Below are 24,562 nucleotides of genomic sequence, written 5' to 3'. Positions count from 1 at the left end.
ATATTATGCGTTTTCATCAATAAAAAAATGGCCAAAAAAATTTCCGCTTACGCGCGCTCGCATTCACTGGGGGCCTACAAATACATTCTTTCATGGGGTCCAGAATCTGGAGCTACACCCCTGACTGTGGATATACTGCGGTACCTCCGTTACAGGCATACGTGTGTGTCAGCCCTCTGTATAGTCTACATGTCAGCCCTCTGTGGACAGATGGCTGCTGTTCTAGCCAGCCAGTCAATCAGTCAGCCAGACAGCCAACTGACATTCAGTCATTCTCACTGTAATGATAAAATATTTTTACAAGGTTAAGTTGATCCATTTATAGCATGATATGTCCCTGTGTCTAGGGGTGGGCCATATGATGATAAATAAACATCGGGTACAGTTCATTAACACTTTGAGTGCCAGCGACGTGTTATGTCATTATTTCATGCTTTTCATGCTATTTCATGCTTTGAGTGCCGACGACGCGAATTGTCATTTTTTATTATTATTTATTAGCGATCTGAATTCATATTTCATCAACCAAGTCTCCCGTTGGTACAGCAGCCCCTCTAGGAGCTCCAATGGGAAAATACCGCCCCCTATCGTCTATCCCTGTGTAACTGCAGGCCATTCGATTACACTGGTGGATCTGTGGGGGGGGGGGCCTACTGGCTCCACTATGCTGGCGAGGGATCTGATGAAGATGGAAGTGATCGCGAGATAGAAAGCAGCCTGGAATATATATTTACAGCAGCCAATAATCAATCAATAAACGCGATTGATATTTGGAATAATCTTTTTGGAGAACATCTGATCTAAGGTAAGGAATCTATGTTACCAGCCTTGGGGTAATCGGAGCTGTTTTGACCTATATCTCAGCGTGTCCCGTATGTGTATATGTGTGTGTGTGCTGTTGAGGAAATAAGAGAATCGATTTCTCAGCTCGCTTCTATAGCGTGCATAAGTACACATATTAGGGATGCACCGATATGAAAATTTGCCACCGATACCGATTGTTCAACTAACACAATCGGCCGATACCGATACCGATATTTGTGGCAAAATATTTTTTTTAAATATTTTTTAAATATTAATTTTTTTTGTAATTTTTTTTTTGTAATATATATATTTTTTTTTATGAAACTACTGTATATTTGTCTTACAAATTGTGCTCACCGATATGAACATAGGCCTCTTTACTTACTTAAAAAAAGGAAACATCAAGAAATAGCACTATCTCTCTCCCAGTATGTTCTGCAGGGCTGCAGCTAGATACTAGTTCTCCCAGCATGGTCTACCTGCTGGGCTGCAGTGAGATACTATTGTCTCAACCAATGACATTTTGATTGACAGTCGATTCTGCCAATTACGTCACCCGCCTCTGCTGTTACCACCAATCGGCAAGCGTGTTGCATTTTTTACTCCTGCTTTTGTCCGCCATTGATTTTGACGACAGAGGGTTTCTAGAACAACAACACGGCGCGGCCGACGTTTAGCTTTTAGCTCCGCAGGATGACTTAAATGAGGCATAATGATTTTACTGCAACTAATGTTATAATAAAACAAAGCCTTTCTATACATGTGTCTGATTGAAAACGTTATTAACAGATTGCAGAATGGGTAAAACTCAGGGCTCTGTGAGCAACGGAAGGAACTGAGCTAGTATGAACGCTTGCTACGTTCGGGTAAATAATATGCTGATGTTATGAACGTGTAACACTAACTATATAATGTTAATGCCACAAAACGAATGCCTTGTTAATCATAAGTAGTAACTTTGATGCAGTAGCTTGTGTGTGTGTGGGCCGGGGGCGGCGTTGTGCAGGTAGGTCGCGAGTGAACTTTTTTTTGTCTTGACGCTACACAAATTGATATTTATCGGCTACTACCATGTTATTATAAAACAAAGCCTTTCTATACATGTGTCTGATTGAAAACGTTATTAACAGATTGCAGAATGGGTAAAACTCAGGGCTCTGTGAGCAACGGAAGGAACTGAGCTAGTATGAATGCTTGCTACATTCGGGTAAATAATATGCTGATGTTATGAACGTGTAACACTAACTATATAATGTTAATGCCACAAAACGAATGCCTTGTTAATCATAAGTAGTAACTTTGATGCAGTAGCTTGTGTGTGTGTGTGTGTGTGTGGGCCAGGGGCGGCCTTGTGCATGTAGGTCGCGAGTGAACTTTTTTTTGTCTTGACGCTACACAAATTGATGGATATTTATCGGCTACTGCCATCGGCACATTCGAGCTTATCGGCCGATAGGCCGATTGCAGTCAACAAGGCACTTATCGGCCGATACCGATACCCGACCGATACATCGGTGCACCCCTAACACATATACTATCGATAATCTAGCGTTTATTTGAAAACGATTCATAAATAGGCAGACAAATGACAACGTGTCTAGTGTATTCGAGAATATTCCAATAAATGCCGTTTATGACGGAATCTTTCTATTTTCCTGAAGTTTTCGAGAGAACGATAGTTTTTCGAAATGCTATAAAAAGGATATGAACCGATTAAAAAAAACAATCCGTTTCAACAATGTTGACTGCAAACAAGTCATTGATAAGCGACGGGCAGATTACACACATAGCCATAATTAAAAACATAGATTATGCGTTTTTTAACGCTATCATTGAAGTGGGTGGTGGCATTCAAGGGGGTAAAAAGGAAAACACGGCCGGCACTGAAAGTGTTAACGATACACTTTTTAAACATATCGTGGACATCGTGATGTTTTGCACAAAACCTCACGACAGTTTCTAAGCCACCGCGGCTGAGATGAGACTTACTTTAGCGCAGCACTTTCCTCTCTCCCTCACACAGACACACACACTCGCCCAATTTACGTCATGTACATGCACACCCACCCAGAGACAGAGAGGCGGTAACTAAGTTAGCCGCTAACTAAGCTAACTAACGTTAGCCGCTAACCCTGGAAACGCTCACAGGGGAGTGATACCACGACACCAGTTCCATTAGTGGGGAAAGGGGGGGGGGGGGGGGGGTATATTGACGAGGCTTGACAACAGAGGTTTATATAATCACCATATGGCATGACTGTATCCATCAAAGGGTTAAATCAAGCATTTTTAAGTGCTTTAGAGGAAATGTCAAAATATCGCAATATCGTGATGGAGCAAAAAAATATCGTGATATAATTTAGAGGCCATATCGCCCAGCCCTACCTGTATAATTTTTCAAAATGTACAGTTGCTATTGCATGCACTCATCTGTGTTCCACTACACACATGAGTGCATGCTTACCAACTGTCCGTCTGCAACACTACTATCACCAACATCTAAGAAGGGAGATCCCCCCTTGAATGGCCCTTCTAAGGTTTCTCTCCTCCACACTGCCTGTGGAGCTTTTTTTCCCCTATTGTTAGGTTTTAGTGAGTTTTTCCTTACCTTCGCGTGGGGTATGTCTGGGAGTGCTTGTATTCTTTCATTTATTTGCATCCATCTAAAAATGTTTGCACCTTATGGTGTTCTTGTTCTGTTCTTGACTTATTGTTATGTTTTCTTCTTGACTTGTTTAAAGAAGATCTGTACGGCCCATGGGGACATTAAAGGATAACTCCACTTTTTTTTTTAAATTAGCTTATTTAACATCTTCCCTGGAGTTAGACAAGAAGATGCATACCTTTTTTGTCTCTGTGCGTGCATTTTAGCTTTGGGAATAGACGCTCCGTTAGCATAGCTTAGCTTCATCACTGGAAGTGAGGCAGGACAGTAGCCTTACAGTGCCTTACAGTGTATTGCAAGGTCTGACATTGACCAAACTTGATATGCATGACCTTGGTGGGCTCTAGGTCAACTCCTGAAAAGGGGGTCAATGTCAGACTTTGCAATCAAAAGTTAGGGGGCTAATAACCCTTGCCATAATTTCAGTGCGCCCCTAACTTTTGATTGCAAGGTCTGACATTGACCCCCTTTTCAGGAGTTGACCTAGAGCCCACCAAGGTCATGCATATCAAGTTTGGTCAATGTCAGACCTTGCAATACACTGTAAGGCACTGTAAGGCTACTGTCCTGCCTCACTTCCAGTGATGAAGCTAAGCTATGCTAACGGAGCGTCTATTCCCAAAGCTAAAATGCACGCACAGAGACAAAAAAGGTATGCATCTTCTTGTCTAACTCCAGGGAAGATGTTAAATAAGCTAATTTAAAAAAAAAGTGGAGTTATCCTTTAACGTGTGTTGTTGGGCCCTATAAATAAATTTGATTTGATTTGATTCTGTGTCACCTGTGTGTCCCTGCACCCTTTGAGTTAAACCCTGGTGTCCTTTATAGTTGTTGACTATCTGACGGGCAGACCACAGTATGTGCGCCTACAAGGCTGTGTGTCAGACAGACTGGTCAGCAACACTGGGGCCCCCGCAAGGGACAGTCCTCTCTCCCTTCCTCTTCACTGTCTACAGCAATGACTTTTACTATCGGTCAGAGTCCTGCCACCTTCAGAGGTTTTCTGATGTCTCTGCGATAGTGGGGATTAAGGACGGTGATGAGGAGGAATACCGGCCGCACCTCCAGCTCAATGTGACGAAGACCAGGGAACTGGCTGTGGATCTGGGGAGGAGGAGTACACCTGTGACCCCTGTTTCCATCAGGGGGGTTGACGTGGACATGGTTGAGGATTACAAATACCTCGGTGTACACATTGACAATAAACGGGTCACAACACGCAGAGGCACTCTACAAGAAGGGCCAGAGCTGACTCTACTTCCTCAGAAGGCTGAGGTCCTTCAACGTCTGTACAATGATGTTGAGGATGTTCTATGAGTCAGTGGTAGCGGGCACCTTCTTGTTTGCAGTGACCTGCTGGGGCAGCAGACTGAGAGCGGGGGATGCACACAGGCTGGAAAAGCTGGTCTGGAAGGCCAGTAACATGGTAGGGGTGGAGCTAGACTCTCTGGCGGTGGTGGCAGAGAGGAGGAGCCTTGCTAAGCTCCACGCCATCATGGACAACCCCTCCCATCCACTATACACAGACTTGGCTGATAGAAGGATCACGTTCAGTGTTAGACTAAGACTCCCAAGATGCAACACTGAACGGCACAGGAAGTCCTTCATTCCAATAGCCATCAGACTATACAATGCATCACTGTGCCTCACTGAGCACAGTGACTTATGACATTTACTTTTACACTTTACATTTTATTTTTTTACATGTATTACTGTACATTTGACTGTATATTACTGTATATCCCTGACTGTATTTTTATTATGTGATTTTAGATTTTGACTACATAAATGTTTTTTGTGAGCGATCTGTAGTGATGAATCTCTCTCGGGATCAATAAAGTACTTCTATTCGATTCTATTCTATAACCACTCTTCACTATTCACAAGCACTGGCATGGTACTAGTACTGGTTAACACTGTTGCCTCACAGCCAGAAGGTCCTGGCTTCAGACCCCGGGAGGCCTTTCTGTGTGCAGTTTGCATGTTCTGCATGTGTGTGTATGTTCTCCATGTGTGTTTGTATGTTCTCCATGTGTGTGTAATGTGTATGTTCTCCATGTGTGTTTGTATGTTCTCCATGTGTGTTTGTATGTTCTCCATGTATGTTTGCATGTTCTGCATGTGTGTTTGTATGTTCTCCATGTGTGTTTGTATGTTCTCCATGTGTGTTTGTATGTTCTCCATGTATGTTTGCATGTTCTGCATGTGTGTTTGTATGTTCTCCATGTGTGTTTGTATGTTCTCCATGTGTGTTTGTATGTTCTCCATGTATGTTTGCATGTTCTGCATGTGTGTTTGTGTAGGTTTCCTCTGGCTACTCCTTTAGGTACTCCTTTAGGTACTCCTTTAGGTACTCCTCTAGGTACTCCTTTAGGTACTCCTCTAGGTACTCCTCTAGGTACTCCTCTAGGTACTCCTCTAGGTACTCCTCTAGGTACTCCTCTAGGTACTCCTTTAGGTACTCCTCTAGGTACTCCTTTAGGTACTCCTCTAGGTACTCTAGGTACTCCTTTAGGTACTCCTCTAGGTACTCCTTTAGGTACTCCTCTAGGTACTCCTTTAGGTACTCCTCTAGGTACTCCTTTAGGTACTCCTCTAGGTACTCCTTTAGGTACTCCTTTAGGTACTCCTTTAGGTACTCCTTTAGGTACTCCTCTAGGTACTCATCTAGGTACTCCTTTAGGTACTCCTCTAGGTACTCCTTTAGGTACTCCTCTAGGTACTCCTTTAGGTACTCCTCTAGGTACTCCTTTAGGTACTCCTCTAGGTACTCCTTTAGGTACTCCTCTAGGTACTCCTCTAGGTACTCCTCTAGGTACTCCTTTAGGTACTCCTCTAGGTACTCCTTTAGGTACTCCTCTAGGTACTCCTCTAGGTACTCCTCTAGGTACTCCTTTAGGTACTCCTCTAGGTACTCCTTTAGGTACACCTCTAGGTACTCCTTTAGGTACTCCTCTAGGTACTCCTTTAGGTACTCCTCTAGGTACTCCTTTAGGTACTCCTTTAGGTACTCCTTTAGGTACTCCTCTAGGTACTCCTCTAGGTACACCTTTAGATACTCCTCTAGGTACTCCTCTAGGTACTCCTCTAGGTACTCCTCTAGGTACTCCTCTAGGTACTCCTTTAGGTACTCCTCTAGGTACTCCTTTAGGTACTCCTCTAGGTACTCCTCTAGGTACTCCTCTAGGTACTCCTTTAGGTACTCCTCTAGGTACTCCTTTAGGTACTCCTTTAGGTACTCCTCTAGGTACTCCTCTAGGTACTCCTCTAGGTACTCCTTTAGGTACTCCTCTAGGTACTCCTCTAGGTACTCTAGGTACTTCTCTAGGTACTCCTCTAGGTACTCCTTTAGGTACTCCTCTAGGTACTCCTTTAGGTACTCCTCTAGGTACTCTAGGTACTCCTTTAGGTACTCCTCTAGGTACTCCTTTAGGTACTCCTCTAGGTACTCTAGGTACTCCTTTAGGTACTCCTCTAGGTACTCCTTTAGGTACTCTAGGTACTCTAGGTACTCCTTTAGGTACTCCTCTAGGTACTCCTCTAGGTACTCCTCTAGGTACTCCTCTAGGTACTCCTCTAGGTACTCTAGGTACTCCTTTAGGTACTCCTCTAGGTACTCCTTTAGGTACTCCTCTAGGTACTCTAGGTACTCCTTTAGGTACTCCTCTAGGTACTCCTCTAGGTACTCCTCTAGGTACTCCTCTAGGTACTTCTCTAGGTACTCCTTTAGGTACTCCTCTAGGTATTCCTTTAGGTACTCCTCTGGGTACTCCTCTAGGTACTCCTCTAGGTACTCCTCTAGGTACTCCTTTAGGTACTCCTCTAGGTACTCCTCTGGGTACTCCTCTAGGTACTCCTTTAGGTACTCCTCTAGGTACTCTAGGTACTTCTCTAGGTACTCCTCTAGGTATTCCTTTAGGTACTCCTCTGGGTACTCCTCTCACACCAGACATGCTTGACCAAGGCTCTGGCATTAGAACTGGAGTTGGTCCCTGGGCGCTGGACTGTGGCTGCTCCTAAATAGTCCGGTTGGGTGAAACGCAGAGACTACATTCCTGGTTTAAGTAAATGTTCTTAATAAAGACTTTCCTTTCTTTCTGTCCCTCCTGTCCTGTTCCCACACAGCTCCTCCTGGTGGTCAGAAGGCATCATGGCGTCTCGGCTGCTAGACCGACTGAAGCGCTCGCTGTTCAAAGACGGCCAGGGGGCGGGGCCAGACCAACCAGGAGGCGGACCTGAAGCGGATGAGTTTACAGAGGTCCAATGGGAGGCGGAGCTGGAGGAGGAGGAGGAGTGCGTGACGGAGAGGCTGGGAGGAACACTGTGCTTCGACGGAGGAGTGGACGGAGGGAGGTGGGGGGAGGAGGGCGGAGAAGGGGAGGGGTCGGGGATCGACAGCGACTCTGACTTCCTGGGAGAGTCCATGGAGGAGACACTGAGCAGCACAGGTAGGAATGCGATTGGTCGCTGGTGTTCCAGGACAGAGCTCTGATTGTCTGTGTTTGGTTTAATATAGGCACATTGACATTCTGATATTATTTGGGATACTGTAGTCTGATAGATGGATAGATCAATAGATAGATTATAGATCTTTATTTGACAGACACTTTTCAACCAGGATACGTGTTGTGAGGAGGACTAAAATGTACCATTTCTTTCATGGAATTAAACAACACTCAAATTTAAAATTGTAATATGTTATTTCCATGACCTAGCACAGTGCATTCAATATTTGTGAACATGAGCTACTGTACTCTCTCCCAAAACCAGAAACCATTGAATTAAGAATCTCATTTGTGATGTCATCAAGTATAAAGTATTTTTTTTATCTGACTTATTATTTTTTTTACATCCAAATTATATAAAAAACAAATGCTTTATTCTATTGTAGTGGTCTCAGTTCTGAAACAGAAATTGTACCTATGAACTCAGAACATTCTACTGGGTGCTCTGTGTCATCTATACAATCTTTCCCGATTCATTGTCTATGGAGCAGCTTAAGACTAATAAATAAACGGGAATGAATGGGAATTAACAGGAATATGTGGGAATTAATCTAAATATAGGGGTTATTTGCAGCTGTGTTTACCATGTCATATGCAGATGGAAACATAAAGCTTTAACCAGATCATAAGCAGATATGATTTCAAACGTTCTAATAGAAATAAATAAAATCAACAATTTAGTTATCAACTAGGGATGTCCAATATCGGCTATCGGCCGATATCGGCATTAAAATGTGATATCGGAAAATATCGGTATCGGTTTTCAATTTTTTATTTTTATTTTTTTTACATTTCTATAACCTTTATTTACCCAGGCAAGCAAGTAAGAACAAATTCTGATTTTATTTATTGTCAAAAGTATGCATAATGTTGTGTTAATTCCACAACAAGAGATATGTAATGTTAATTACCTGAAATTATTCAGTTTTTGGGGGGGGGAAACCGTGCATACCGGTATATCGGTATCGGTTGATATCGGTATCGGAAATTAAGAGTTGGACAATATCGGTATATCGGTATCGGTAAAAAAGCCAATATCGAGCATCCCTATTATCAACTGAACTTGAATTGAATGAGTTGACTCTCTATATAGTAGTATCTCAGTATTATTGTATCAGAGTGCCCAGAGTGCAAAGTGTCATCAGATGGGATGCTGCAAAGTCTGTCTAAAGAGTTAGCTCTGCTGCCAAGACCAGACCCATATATCTCTGAATGGGGAGTCGTCTGTATCTAAGAGTCATACATACCATTGGTTTTCTTTCATATTTGAAGTCACTGGTAAATTACTTACAACACAGAATGTTAAAGAGCCCCTATGGCCTTTTCCTGTTTTTGCATTCGTTTTACACAGTGAGGGGTTGTCCCAACACTGAGAATTGTGAAATATGTTGCTGGATCTTTAGCCATATTTGATCTGCAACGCCTAGTTTGACAGTTTGATCTGAATTTAGTTTGACGGTACAGACTCGTACACTATTGCTAGATGCAGCCTGTTGAGAGCAGGACTGAAACAGAGGGGTATAGAGGCTGCTAGAATGCAAAGACATGTTTGGGGAACGTCAAAGACCAAATTAACTACAATATGGGACCTTTTTTCCACTTAATGATAGAGCTCTCATATTTGTGAACGCATAAACTATATCTTAAATTATGGCTATGTGTATAATATGGCCGTCGCTTATCAATGACTTGTTTGCAGTCAACATTGTCGAAACTGATTGTTTTTTAATCGGTTCATTTCCGTTTTATACCATTTTGAAAAACGCTCGTTTCTTGAAAGTTTCAGAAAATTTCAGAAGATTCTGTGATAATCGCCCTTTACTGGAATATACTGGAATACACAAAAAACGTTGTAATTTTTCGGCCTATTTATGAATAGTTTTCAAATAAACGCTAGATTATTGATAGTATATGTGTACTTATTAGGGCTGACCCCTATTAGTCGAATAGTCTGCTAATCGGTCGAAAGGAGCCGTAGTCGACTGGCCAACCTCTTAGTCGAATATATATAATTATTTTTTTTTATATAATTTTTATTAATGACATTTTTTTTTATCATTCTTTCCAAAAGAAAAGAGGCCTAGACGCGTGGCTAACGCTAATGGCACGCATACCAGAAGCTAACTGCCTACGAAAACAGGCACAAGAGGCACTGAAAGAGGATTTCACCCATCTAATGAACACACTAGACTAGACAAATATCAAGATGTATCCATCAAAATTCATAACATACTTTTATCAGACCATGCGCCCCTGTCGGTCCTTTTTACTCCTGCTGTAATTAACAATAAAACCAAACAATGGAGATTTAATAACTCTTTATTGAAAGATCAAGTTTTTGTGTCTATGATTGAGGAGAAAACAGGAGTACATTAGTATTAATCTTACATCAGTCCAGTCAGTGCAGACTGTATGGGAGGCTTATAAGGCAACCTGTAGGGGCTGGATTATAAGATACTCAACAGCTAAGAAAAAGGAAAAAATGGCAAGGAAACATGGTCTGATTACTGAACTTAAGTCCTTGGAATCTAGTCATATGTTGGACCCTGACAATTTAGAACTGAAAAACGCAGTGTTGGTTATAAAAACAGAATTACAAGCAATTCTACATGAGGAAAATGCATTTGCCCTCTTTCAGTTGCGTCGAAAATATTATGAATCTGGTGATAAGGCTGGTAAAATGCTTGCTCTCAGACTGAAGTAGCAAGAAAATCGTCAATCAATCTCTAGCATATATGATGAAGATGGCTCTTTGATTTGTGATCAACTTCAAATCAATCAAGCATTCACTAAATTTTATAGCACACTGTATAAATCAGAATGTTGTACGAGTGAAGAGGAAATGGAAAACATTTTCAGAGATATAAATCTCCCAACCCTCTCTGAAGAAGAAAGGGAATCATTGGATGCACCTATCATGGAAAATGAAATTAAATCGGCTATCAAATCCCTCTCAACCGGTAAAACGCCGGGTGATGATGGCTACACGGTTTCCGTTAGAAAAAATTGTTGCCGGCCTCAGTGTCCGGTAGATTTCAATCTACCGGTCAAATGAGAGAAATTCCGGTCAGAGTTTATTGAGCTTAAAAACAATTGATAGGCAAAAGAATGACAACAAAACAAAAGAATGACATCATCAAGGCGTGTAGATTTATAATATTTTTACTTAAAACTAGGCTACTTTTGCGTATAGTCATTATATTCCAAATAAAATAAGTCCCGAGACTCCGTGCTGCTGCCGACTTTAAATCAAATAGGTGTCTGTGGGCAGTCGCCCGACATTAATAAACAGCAGTCTGTTATAATCACATTTTTATGAGCTAACGAATTCCGTTATATTGGACATTTGTATTAATTATATCAAGCGAAGAACTGAGAAATTTGGCAGAGAGAGACTGCAACATTATCGTGGGTTTGCGTGACGACTCTCTCTCTCTCCACCTCCCAATGACTTATTTGCGAGAGTATGTCGATGCAGAGCAGCAGATTCAGCTGTTTTCTGGCTCTTTTCTGGCTCTATCTGGGGACCGCTCAGCAGCGCCCCCCCACCCAACAGCTGAATTGCCAATGGCTGAATTGGAGTACTGCACTGTGCCGCTGCTGCTCCGGCTCTGCAGCTGCACATGCATTTGCACTAAGCTCTCGCTGACAACGTCGTTGTCATTATTAGAAGCAACGATGAAACAAATGTAATGATTGTTTCGTTCATCGCATAGGCTATTTAATTTTAGCCTATTTTAATACAATTCAAATAATCAAATTGTGCTTAGAGGGAATTATTTTCACCGGACATTAAGACCGGAGAGATTAAATATGTCGGACTTCAACAGATTTTGCCGGTCAAATACCGGTAATTACCGGCTAACGGAAACGCTGGATGGCTATACAAGTGCATTTCTTAAGTGTTTCCAAGTCACTCTTACACCACTTCTAATATTGCTGTTTAATGACATAGTGGCCAATCAATCCATGCCGCTAACCATGCGGCAAGCTACTATTTCATTGATTCCAAAACCTGGCAAGGATCACTTGCAAATGTGTAATTTCAGACCTTTGAGTATTTTAAATAATGATTATAAGTTGTTTGCGAAGGTCCTTGCAGGGCGATTGGAAAATGGTATAGCCTCATTGATTCATATTGACCAGGCTGGCTTTGTACAGGGTCGTCTAGCTTCAAATAACATGAGGAGGCTAATGCATGTTATGTCAAGGGCGGGGGCCTCCCATCATCCAGCGATGGCAATATCGCTGGATGCTGAGAAAGCCTTTGATCGAGTGGAGTGGAAATATCTGTTTTATGTACTTCCTAAATACGGATTTGGACCGGTTCTCATGAACTGGATAAAGGCACTTTACCATGAACCGGTTACGTCAGTCAGAACAAATGGTATAAGGTCTGATCCATTCCATCTCTATCGATCTACCCGCCAAGGATGTCCGGTTTCACCGCACATTTTTATTCTTTCCCTCTAACCACTTGCCTGTGCTATACGTGCTCATAAGGAAATCAGTGGTATTGGTAGTTGTGAGTATAAGGCCAGCCTGTTTGCTGATGACATATTATTAACACTAACAAATCCTAGCCATTCCATCTCTCAAGTGCTAAAGCTTATAGATACATTTGGTAAATTTTCGGGCTATAAAGTGAATTATAGTAAAAGTGAAGCTATTCCACTTAACAACTTAACTTTTCAATCACATCTGGGTTCTGCTCATTTCAATTGGAAGCCAAAAGGAATTAAATACCTGGGAATTAAAATCCGATCTCCCATTGAAAAAATGGTTGAGGTAAATACATCGGACCTTTTAAAGAATATAAAGGAGGACAAAAGATGGACAGTCTTGCCTTTATCCCTATGGGGCAGATCTGATATTATAAAAATGAATTTGTTACCAAGGCTAGCTTTTTTGATGTCCTCTATACCGTTAAAGTTCCCTCCTAGTTGGTTCAAAGAAATAAACTAATTATTTTCTGGCTTCCTATGGAACAACAGAAAACCTAGAATCAGCCATAAAAAACTTATAAAACCAAGAAGTAGTGGAGGAATAGGACTACCAGATATCCACCAGTATTACATAGCATATAACTCAAGATACCTGTTACAAAGGGTCAGATTAAACCGAATATATATATTTATTGCCTGAGATCCCACGTGTAGTATTTGTATGTCGTTTGATATCCCTTGTATATTCTTTGTACAATATGCACGGAATATCCCTTTAGTCTAGCAGGACGGACCATGGTATTCGTTCCCCTATTGGAAGCGATCCCCTGGCGCCAGGTACCGAGTAAAGCCTTACCCCCTCGAGCTGACTTGAAAGCTGCCGCCAGGACTTGCCCAAACATGCCCGCTTTCGCCCACGGCTACGAGACCGAGAGGCGACAGAAATGAGATCGGTACTATTTGTTCACGGTACATATATATATGGCGCAAGAAATGTAGAACCCCCCTTGCAGTTCCTCTTCAGTTCGTCTTCAGTTCAGTCTGGTTCAGTTACCAATTAAAGCCTTACCCACTACGCAACGTGCGGTACAGCAGGGCTCGCATTGCCCCAATATAGTCTCGTGTTATCCTAAATACGTCTGTTTGTCGTATCGTTCTCTATTCATTAGTAAACCTTCATTACGAGTCAAAGACCACGTGGAGTGAGTAATTGTGCGTCGACATAGAGCACTTATTGCCCGTGCTAATAATAGTAACGTCAAGTCCAACCGTGCATTACCGCACCGGAGGATCTACACCGGAGCAGCAGCACCACGGGGGATTTACACCCCGCCCGCAGTGCCACTCTCCGGGCAAGGATTATTGTTCTTCATTGCTTTGACCAAGCTGCTGGAGCAGAGAACCGCCTACCCCACTGCCACTGTGGGATCTACACCTGCCCGTGGGACCATCGCCCAAGCCCGTCTCTGCCGGAGCAGAGACTTGACGGCTCTCATCTGCGCGGAGCACACCCTGGGATCACCACTGCTTTCCCCGCTGCCACAGGGGTGACATCGCCCCCTTGAACCCTGGACTTGCATAGAGCTTTGGCCCCCTCTGCTGGCTTACAACCGGTAGTACACCCTTTCCCAGAAGATCCCTAGATAATTACTTAATATTCACTATTGATCTGACTGCACATTCTATTTGCCTTATAAGCGCATCTAAGTAATGTAACCATATTCCCTTTTATGTAATAAATATTCTAACCGAGTATTTTGTGTGGAAAACCCTGTTATTGTGCGAGTGTTGTCATCTAGAATACCTTTGTACGGTATTGGCCAGTAATGTACAAGTCGGTAGTGATTAATGATATCAGTACTTGATTAATACAGTCAGGGAATTGTACCCCTCAGTTACAATACCCCTTGCAGTGGGCTTACAATAGTGTGAGACAGATTGACAGCTGGGAATGGCTTGAAGAACAAATGATAGAAGAACATAACAAAGATCTATCTCTTTCAATGTTGTGGTATAACCCAAAAATCACTCCCAGACTGGACAATCCGCTTTTAGAATTTTCATGTGAAATAGTGAAAATCTTACATAAACGCCTGACCTTTAGTTTAATTCCTTACCATCATGTCCATTATGGAAAAACCTGTTGCTCTCTGCAGGAGGTAAAACCATTAAAAATAATGTATGGCAACAACAATATAACACAGGTGGGGCAAGTGATCGAAAGGGGAAATATGATACCTTTTAATGAACTTAAAACACAGTTTGGGCTGAAAGACACAGCATTTTTATCTTATTTACAAATACAATCAGTTATTAAATCATTGTTGTCTAAAGGCATAGCTATAGGAACAAACAGAGTCTTGGAAGAGACATTAAGGGGAATTACAGGCAGGAAAGGCATTGTCTCTGCAATGTATAAAGTATAAACTATCATGTTCAACCACCCCTGATACCAATACCCAAACTAAAGTCCAATGGGAGCGAGACATGCGTATACCCATATCTGAAACACAATGGGAAGCAGCACTTAGGAATAGTACTAAAATATCAAAATGTGTTAGATATAAAATTATACAATTAAAGATACTACACAGGGCATATATAACACCCTGTACACTGAATAAAATGAATCACACCCTACCCAAATTGTGCTGGCATGGGTGTGGAGTAGAGGGTACGCTCATGCACTTGCTGTGGCACTGCCCGCTTGTTAGGACATTTTGGTTGGACATTGCTGAGGACCTGTCAGTTACTCTCCAAATTGACATTAATCCTTGCCCTATAACATGTATATTGGGTGTAAAAATGGACACTGCTCAAGCAAAGATTGTAAATAATATTGTAGCACTGGCTTTTCTAGCATGCAAACGGATTATTTTAATGAACTGGAAAGAACGCAAACCGAACTGCTTCAGTTTGGAGAACTGGCGCAAGGACTTCATGGACTTGTTATCAATGGAACAGGCTGCTCTATCTCTTCAAGAGAGTGATAGGCCCGATGGCCTTCAAGGTCCCCTGAACTTTATTAGATCACTATCTGGAATATGTTTGTGTACTGAACCTTTGTAACACTCTGCAACCCCCCCCCCTCACCCCCTTGTTGTTGTTATTATTATTATTATTATTATTATTATTATTATTATTATTATTATTATTATTATTATTATTATTATTATTATTATTATTATTATTTGTTGTCTTAGTTTGTCTTGACATGTATGTATTGTCTTGCTTGTGAAAAATAAAAAACTTTAAATATAAAAAAAAAAGATGTATCCATCAGTGGACCAATTGCATGCTTTTGCAGAGGACAAGAAGCCTTCAGTCGAGTCCTTCAGACATTAAGCACCCCCCACAGCCCAAATGGAATGATACAAAAAAAAATAACAAATGTAATCGTCGTTGGCACTCAAAGTGTTAATGATGCCATATATTAGGCAACGCTGGTTTCACTTCCTGTGGTTAGGAAAGAGTTGGAGAGAGAAGAGGTTGTCATGCTGGAGATGACTCAAGGGTTTATCTCTGGCTCCATATGCAAACACTTCCCTCTAGAACGGACAGTCAATACATGTATCAGGTGGCATGTAGTTTCACATTCACATTTAAAGGTATACTACACCCACTTTATAACCACCACCACCACATCACAATCTGATTCAGGACCAGTCAGATCCACCACCACATTACAACCTGATTCAGGACCAGTCAGATACACCACCACATTACAATCTGATTCAGTGCAGTATTCGTCTTTTAGTCTTAATGTTTAGAGGGTGAATTGTAGCATGTCGCTTGTCAAATAAATAAATAGTTTGCAAGTTGTGCGGGAGCCACTCTAGCCACGTCTATCCCGTCTCTATGCTAAACCGGAAGTCCCCAAAATAATCCAATTATCTGATCGCCATTCCGAATACTGGTCGCGGAGGTCCGTCCCACGTTGTCCGGCATTGCATATGAAGGAGGGGTGGGGGCAGCCTCGTAGATGTATTGTTGTAATTGCTCGTCCTGCCGGAGTATTTAAACCCCGCCCGCACGGCTCAGCTCGGCCCAGAAAACAAACTACATTGTTTCAAATGGAGTGCAATACCGGCTGGAAGGCGTAGGCAGCAGTATTTGCCCTTTGTGAGCTCAGACTCATTCCCAATGATAACATCAGGCTGGATGGATGAAAAATGAATGGATATAGCTAATAAAAGAAATAACGATTAAAACCAGAGATTTCTCGTGATTGGCGCTCAACGCATGGCGAGTTAACCTGACTTTTTTCGTCATTGGCGCAGAATGAGTTAACCCATTCAGTGCCAACCACGAGTATAGTCAGGTTAACTCGCCATTGCTTGCGTGCCAATCACGAGTATAGTCGGGTTTTAATCGTTATTATTTTTATTAGCGATATCCATTCATTTTCATCCATCCAACCTAATGTTATCGTTGGGAATGGGTCTGAGGTCACAAAAGGGCAAATACCGCCGCCTATCGTCTCCCGGATGGTATTGCACATCATTGGATTGGATTGGCTGGGAATGTGCATCAGAAAAAAAACTCTGGTCCGGGTTTCCTTTCTCGGGCAAGCAGTATCGTGTTACCACATTGGCTGGGAGGAGCGTGGATTATGTGTTTTGGACTATAACGTTGGATCAATAAACGCGATCAATATTTGGAATGGCGATCAGGAATTGGATTAATCTTTTTGCAGAACATCTGATGTGAGGTAAGGACTCTATGTTACCAGTCTTGAGTTAATCAGATGTTCCTTTCACCGCCATCGGAGCGCGTGTGTGTGTGTGCTTGCCGTTGGCATGGAGCAAGGCACGGATACGCAATTTTTCAGCACGCTTCTCTAGCGTGCATAAGGACACATACTATCGATAATCTAGCGTTTATTTGAAAACTATTAATAAATCAGCCGAAGAATGACAACGTGTTTTGTGTATTCCACTAAAGGGCTAGTATCGCGTATTTCTCTGGAATTACTAGAAATCTCAAACTATACTCGTATTCAAAACGGTATAAAACGGAAATGTACAGATGAAAAAACAATCCGTTTCGTACATGACTTGCAAGCAAGTCATTGATAAGCGACAGGTGTATTAGACCATAGCCATAATTTAAGATATATTTTAAGCACTCGCAAATTTCCCCGTCCTGGCAGTGCTGGCATACAAGCCCTAATTTGGTCATATCCGGCCGGCTCTGAATGTGTTAAGAATGAGTGGGATTCATCATGCAAGACACCTGGGTAAGCACAGATTTGGACGTTAAGAACGGCTTGATGAATGTGGCGGTGGCTTTTATTATTGTTCACTTAACAGACAGGTAAGTAAGAATATAAGAAAAATAATAAGAGTATTGTTTTTTTTTATCTACTTTTTCTCCCCATTTTCATTTTTTTTTCTCCCATCCCAATTTCGTATTATCCAATTCTACCCTCCCCTGTCTCGAACGTTGTTAGACCATGCCTCCCACTGGTCGGCTGCAATGTGGACCAAGCCTTGCATCACGTGTCCCCTCCGATACACGAGGAGGCAGCGGTCGCATCTTTTCACTTGTACAGCGCGATCTCTCAGTGGCGAGGAGTAACGCGTGGGAGGCTCACGCTGCCCCCGATGCTTCCTGATTCTGCTGTACAGGCGCACCAACCGACCTGTAGGAGTCGCTGTCCACAACGTCCGATCCCCACCCACCGGCTTTCCCACCCCCTAATACTGCCAATTGTATTAGTATGAACGACCAGCCAAGCCGGAAGCAACGCAGAGCTGGGCTCGAACCCAGCATCTCCTGCGTTAGTGGCGAGTGCCTTGCCCACTGTGCCACTTAGCCGTCCTATAAGAGAGTATTGTTGAATGAGGCCCATTGTAAGGTCCTTCTGCATTATTGCATGTGGGAAACTCAAATCTTTGTAGATGAAATCGATTATCCTATGACAAAAAACGAAAGGTTGATAATTCTTCCAAATCCTAAGCCCTAGTATCTTGTCTATCTGATGGTCTGACTGTCTGTATCTAGGTCTACTTGTCTGTATCTAGGTCTACCTGTCTGTCTGACTGTCTGTATCTAGCTCTACCTGTCTCTCTGTCTCTCTCTCTCTGTAGACATCAGTCCGGTGGGCGTGTCTCCCGTAGGCCACTCCTCCCTTCTGAGTCGTCAGCTTCAGGAGAGCTGGCGGACTCTGAGAGGTGGCATTACGACCGCCTCTTCCTCCAAGCTGCATACCGATGACCCCGCCCCTTCCTGTAAGCTGCAGAGTGACAGTCTGCTGTTCGAGGTGACTGATGCCAGTGTTGTCCAGGATGGATCCTCTAAATACGTGGTGTGTATAAACACTCTGCTGCCACCTGGTGGTGGCGTTTTGTATCCCACTGATCCCACTTAACATAAAGAACACATTACACATGACTCATGAGTCCTTACACATTATATTACATACGTGGTGTTTCGGTCCACTGGACCAAAAGTGTGGAAATTGTAGGTGAAAACAAGTAAATATGGTCTGGCTCCTATCTTCCAAGATAAACATGATTTATTCCATTCATATAACCATGTCTTGATCTAGCAGAGGTAAATGGCAAACATTAACCATATGCTGTCTAGCTTGTTATGGAGATAAAGTTAACACATTGGTCGCCAAAACGCTTTACAGCGTTATTGCCCGCCATGCTTTGAACGCGAACAACGCTGTACAGTGTTTTTGAGATAAATATTTCATTTATTCGCCATGGCATTCATAATTCATCCAGCCAACCTCCGGTGCTCCAGCGGGACCCTGAATGAGACTGCAACGCCTCAATACCCCCGCCTGGTGGATGGTCGGGCCAGTTACACTCTCAAAACCGGATGTTGTCATCGGTGCGTCGAGGAAATTCCTCCGGCAGTCACATCTCGTTACGGGGATTCCAGACTAACACTATAGTGCATATGGATTGCTGCCATAACGCAATAATCTATATGATTTCGGCGTTTATTGCGGCATACAAACCGGAAATGGATGTAGGAGATCGGCGTCGAATAATTTGGATCTTTCTCCTCCAGTCTCATCGGCGCACGGTAAGAGGACAGTAACGTTATTTTCAGACCGATTGTTTATTCATTTCACTGCAAACCATCTGATCAACGTATCAAGCCATAGTAAATAAAGCCGTTACTCACGATCAAGGAATTCTAAACGACCCCCCCCCCTTTCCTTCACGCATGATGAAGCATAATGTATACCGATCATATGCATTTGAATTTTTTAATATAGCGTGTAGGCCTATAGGAGAGAAACGCCAATCGATAATCTATATATGCTTCAGGGCCTATAACTACTGTTTTTGGAATTACAGCAGAAAAGATGAAAAACATACTTATATTATCGACGCTAGTAACACAACAATGTATGAATGAAAAAATATAACGTTCCCACATCCTGAACGATAGATAATCGATGTTGAATGGGCCATAGTAATGTCAATATAGCAATACAATTTAAAAAGTTATAGCCCTGCAAAGAAGGTAAACATCTCCATAGGCTTTCAACGGTGGCAGAGTGGTATAAGATGGGCACAATGCCCGGCGCCCAATGTGTTAACATCTGTTAAGTATTTTTACATTAATTGTTATGGCTTCATTGTTTTAAAATCCCAATCATGTTGTGGGTCCACCAGACCTGTGAACAAAAACACAAACACCACACAAGGGTTAAAGGAGAACAGCACTTGATCCTTGGGGGATATATGAATACCACAATGGACCCGGTGTTGGATAGATCCTCGACAAGATCCTGTGTTATATCAAAGTCCTCTGTGGTTCTAAAGTCCTACTTGGAGTCATACGGTGCTGTTGATGCTTGGCGATCTCTCTTTCCGCTAGACAATATTCTTTCTTCTCCTGTTCACCAAACGTATTCACAGATTGATTATTTCTTTGTTGACCAAAAACTGTTTCCTAATGTTAAGACCTGCACATATAATAGCATAGTAATTTTGGATCACAGTCTCCTTACTTTAGAGCTCAACTTTCCAAACCAGCACTCGGCTTACACGTGGCGCCTTAGTCCTCTACTACTGTCTAACAACTAACTGTTTTGTCCAACATATCTCGGAGCAAATTGACATTTTCCTGGAAACAAATATGACTGCTGATGTAACATTCGGCACTATTTTGGAGAGCTTAAAGGCATTTCTACGGGGCCATATAATTTCGTATTGTTCGTTTATCAGAAAGCAGAAAGAAAAGCGCTTAACTGAACTAGCAGATCTCATTAAGAAGCTGAATCAGCAGCACTCAATGGCACCATCTCCAGACCTTTATAAACAAAGACTAAACTTACAAACGGAATTCAATTTACTCTCCACTAAGCAGACTGAACAGCTGATACACAGATCCAGACAGTCATGGTATGAGCATGGGGACAAACCATCCAAGATTTTAGCTCACCAAATTCGTAAATTGGAAGCTTTGCACATGATCCCTGAAATTGAAACCCAATCTGGACACACCTCTAAGGACCCTAAAATAATAAATGAGAGTTTCCAACATTTCTATTCTAAACTTTATAATTCGGACTCGTTAAAAAACCCTGAAGTGTTTGATGAATTCTTTGGGGACCTGGTGTTTCCAACTCTGGGGGACGATGACAGAAGTGAACTTGATCAGCATATTACCTTAGAAGAAATCAAATTGGCTATCAAATAGGGATGTCCTGATCACGTTTTTTTGCTCCCGATCCGATCCCGATCATGTGATTTTGAGTATCTACTAGGGGTGCACGATATTGATTTTTTGACCCCGATACAGATACCGATAACTTTCTGCTCCTCAAGGCCGATACCAATACCGATAACCGATATTTATTGTATTATAAAAAAAAAAATTTGATCAAAATTGAATTTCTTTATTTTTTCAACATGAAACAAAACATATCACAATACAATAATAATACGTCAAATGTATATACTCTCTTTTCTGGACTCTTTTCGTATCACAAACAGTACTGTATTTGCAAATCTGGTATGTCATGTATAGATGTAGGCAGTACTGTCTATCTGTATGTCATGTATGTCATTATGTTATGATGAATTGAAAATGGGGGACCCTGATGTAAACAAGACGAAAGTCTTTCTCTGGTCTGCATCCCCTTAACAATTGTATGTATTGAGCTGTACTGTATTGTACCCATTCTGCAATCTGTTAAATAAAGCTTTCATTCATTCATTCATTTGCTGTCTCGTTATAACACAAACAGCTCACCATGAACCATGACAAGCTTAATTACGTTAGTTAGCATCCAAGCTAGCGTGATAACGTTAGTAGTTAGAAACGGCTAGGCTGCCTGCTTACCTGCAATAATGTTGTCATCGTCCTGGACGGCTGTTATTTTTCTACAACGGAGTTCGGCGATTTGCGAATCTGATTGGCCAGTGTCATTTCTGGTCATGTGACATGTACGCCCAATCGTGGGACCGCAAGTTTCTACACTGGTTAGGCTTAGGCGCTCGTTCGAAGTCGGTTAAGGTTAGAGTTTGTCTTAGAGCATGGCGATAGAACGCCTGCCCTGATTCCGACGGTTAAGCTTAGGCACTCTTTCGAAGTTGGTTAAGGTTAGGGTTAGGGTTAGGCGATAGAACGCCAGGTGCTTTGCAGGCTGTTCGACGCGGAAATGGGCAAAGAAAGACACAGCTCGTCACGCTATTGGGCGCACATGTCACATGACCAGAAACGTCAGTGGCCAATCAGATTCGCAAATCGCCGAACTCCGTTGTAGAAAAATAGGACGCGTCCTGGACAGATAGACTTGTTAAATCATAATATCCACACTTTGTGCTGGTCCTCAGTAAATGTCCCGCCGCCCGCCGGCAGCTGGTTTTGGATTAGCTTAGCCTTTAGCTGCTCGGCGTCGTCGGATTTTAATACACCATCGTAGCGGTGGTGATGTTTCAGGTGACTTATTATGTTGGATGTGTTATAGCTTGTTGCCCCTTTCCCTCCTCGTGGAACTTCTGCATTTGTTACAAATAGCAAGCAAACTGTTTTCCTCTGAAACTTTGAAAAAGTCCGACGACGCCGCCATCTTTTTTTACTATCTTGCCTCAGTCTGAATGTCACCTGACTACGTCACAGCCAAGAAAGGGAGCGCTGGATTTGTGAAAAACTCCCTCTTCCTAAACCACACGCTATCAGTCGTACCACAGTACTGGCAAAACGGGAGGAGGCTATAATAAAAACAAGCGCCCTTCATCCCAATCCACCCACAACGGATTTCTTTTAACCAAAAAATTTATTATCGGAGCTATCAATTAGGGCTGGGCGATATAACGATAACGATAAATATCGCGATATATTTTAATAATCGATATCGAATATCGAAATGAAAAAGAAATCGAAAAATCTTTTTTATTTTTTTTATATTTTATTTTATTTTAAAAATATTTTGTGACCTGCAACAGGGCAGTTTTAAAACCAGAGACAGTGGACAGACTTGTCTTTCTTGCCTGCAACTTAAAGTAATGGCTTTGCTTGTCCAAATGACAATACTGACCAAATTGAGATTTATTTTTCTCTTGTCCATTTATTTTGTTTGCTTTCTAATTTAAAATACAGTTTGAAACTGTCTGTACACAGTAGGCTATGTGTGCTAGCAGAACTAGACTCCAGTCACGAGTCACGGTGCACATGTGCGGTGGTTTGTCCACCAAAAAAGCGCCAAAATTTGTTATCGGGTTTATCGGGATGACGTCATAATTGCTGATATCGGCCCGATAATTATCGTGCATCCCTAGTATCTACCGATACCGATCTTTCCCGATCCGATAAAAAAAATATTATATATATATATATATATATATATATATATTTTCTTTTTTTATTTATTTTTTTTATTCAACAAACATGACCATGTCCACGTCTTAAACTCATACTGAGGCCTTAGTTTTGGTTTTAAATTGCATATCATCATTCATTTATTTATTGTCACACAGAGCAGAAGAATTTTGCCAAAACAAACCAATAGTATCCAGCTGCAGAACGGCTGACCAGCCACACTCTCAGACCCAAACGCATTTCCTTTGATTTAATTATACATCAAATGATTTATGTCAAGGATTAGCCATAGCTAGCCATATCACTGAAGAAGGACATTGTCCGAAACAAGCTATATATTCAGGCTGCCATTAAAAACATTGAAACTGAGAGTGCTGATCCGGCTACCCTGCTTTTTGATATTATGTCAAGGATTGCAATGCCTCGCTTGAATGAAGTTAACTTTTCACCTGGATAACGTCAACATTCAGGGTGAATGTAATGTGAGAAATTGGGATAAAAAAAAAATATATATATATATATATTTTTAATTTGGGTCTGAGATTTTGTCTGGTCTGCCGTTCTGCAGCTGGATACTATTGGTTTGTTTTGGAAAAATTCTTCTGCTCTGTGTGACAATAAATAAATGAATGATGATATGCAATTTAAAACCAAAACGAAGGCCCCAGTATGAGTTTTAAGACGTGAACATGGTCATGTTTGTTGAATAAAAAAAATAAGTAAAGCAATTTTTTTTTCTTTTTGGCCGATCCCGATCTTCGGAAAATCACGTGATCGGCCCCGATCACGTGATCGGATCGGGACATCCCTACTATCAAATCAATGCAGTCTGGTAAATCACCCAGTCCAGATGGCTAATCACGGTGATGTTGAAAAAGAGAGCTTGCTCTCAACTGTCTTCCCTGTATAAATAAAGGTTTCAAATCAAATCATTAGGGCTGTCAACGAATATTCCATATTCAAATGAATAATCGACAACAACATACAATAGATTGTGTACAAAAAATAGCCCCTGGCTGTCTTCTTCTTGTGGGCCTGCATGTGCTGTATGACGTACAGGAGATACGCAACGTCACTTTCATTTAGCGGAGTGAACGGTGGAGTGACGACAGACATCACATGATGGCAGAGAGTTCAGAACCCACCTTGTTCACGAAGACAGTGATTTGCACACTGAGCAATCTAAAAAGCCCTGTTTGGAAATACTTTTTATTTTATTTTGGTCACTAGAAGGCAAACAAAGGGAACCTTGAGTGACAAAGTTGTATCAAGCTATGTAAACTACAGCCTGCCTTTCTTCTCTTTTATGCGAATGCTCGCGTTTTGGGAGTTCTAGCATCAATAAT

At 41.9% G+C, this 24,562-nt stretch overlaps 1 protein-coding gene across 1 annotated transcript in view; it reads left to right on the top strand.

The window, feature by feature from the left end:
- Positions 1–24,562, top strand: part of snx21 (sorting nexin family member 21) — a 55,665-nt gene that overhangs the window by 2,481 nt on the left and 28,622 nt on the right. Inside the window, exons 2-3 of the mRNA XM_084333705.1 lie at positions 7,595–7,917; positions 18,512–18,729. Of these exons, the coding sequence (XP_084189831.1) occupies positions 7,620–7,917; positions 18,512–18,729 (516 nt within the window). The 5' untranslated portion in view covers positions 7,595–7,619. The remainder of the gene's footprint in view (positions 1–7,594; positions 7,918–18,511; positions 18,730–24,562) is intronic.

The sequence above is a fragment of the Notolepis coatsorum genome, assembly GCF_963971535.1.
Source record: "Notolepis coatsorum genome assembly, chromosome: 17".
Taxonomy (NCBI): Eukaryota; Metazoa; Chordata; class Actinopteri; order Aulopiformes; family Paralepididae; genus Notolepis; species Notolepis coatsorum.
The sequence above is the reverse complement of the archived record's forward strand: the minus strand, read 5'-3'. Positions and strand labels throughout refer to the sequence as shown.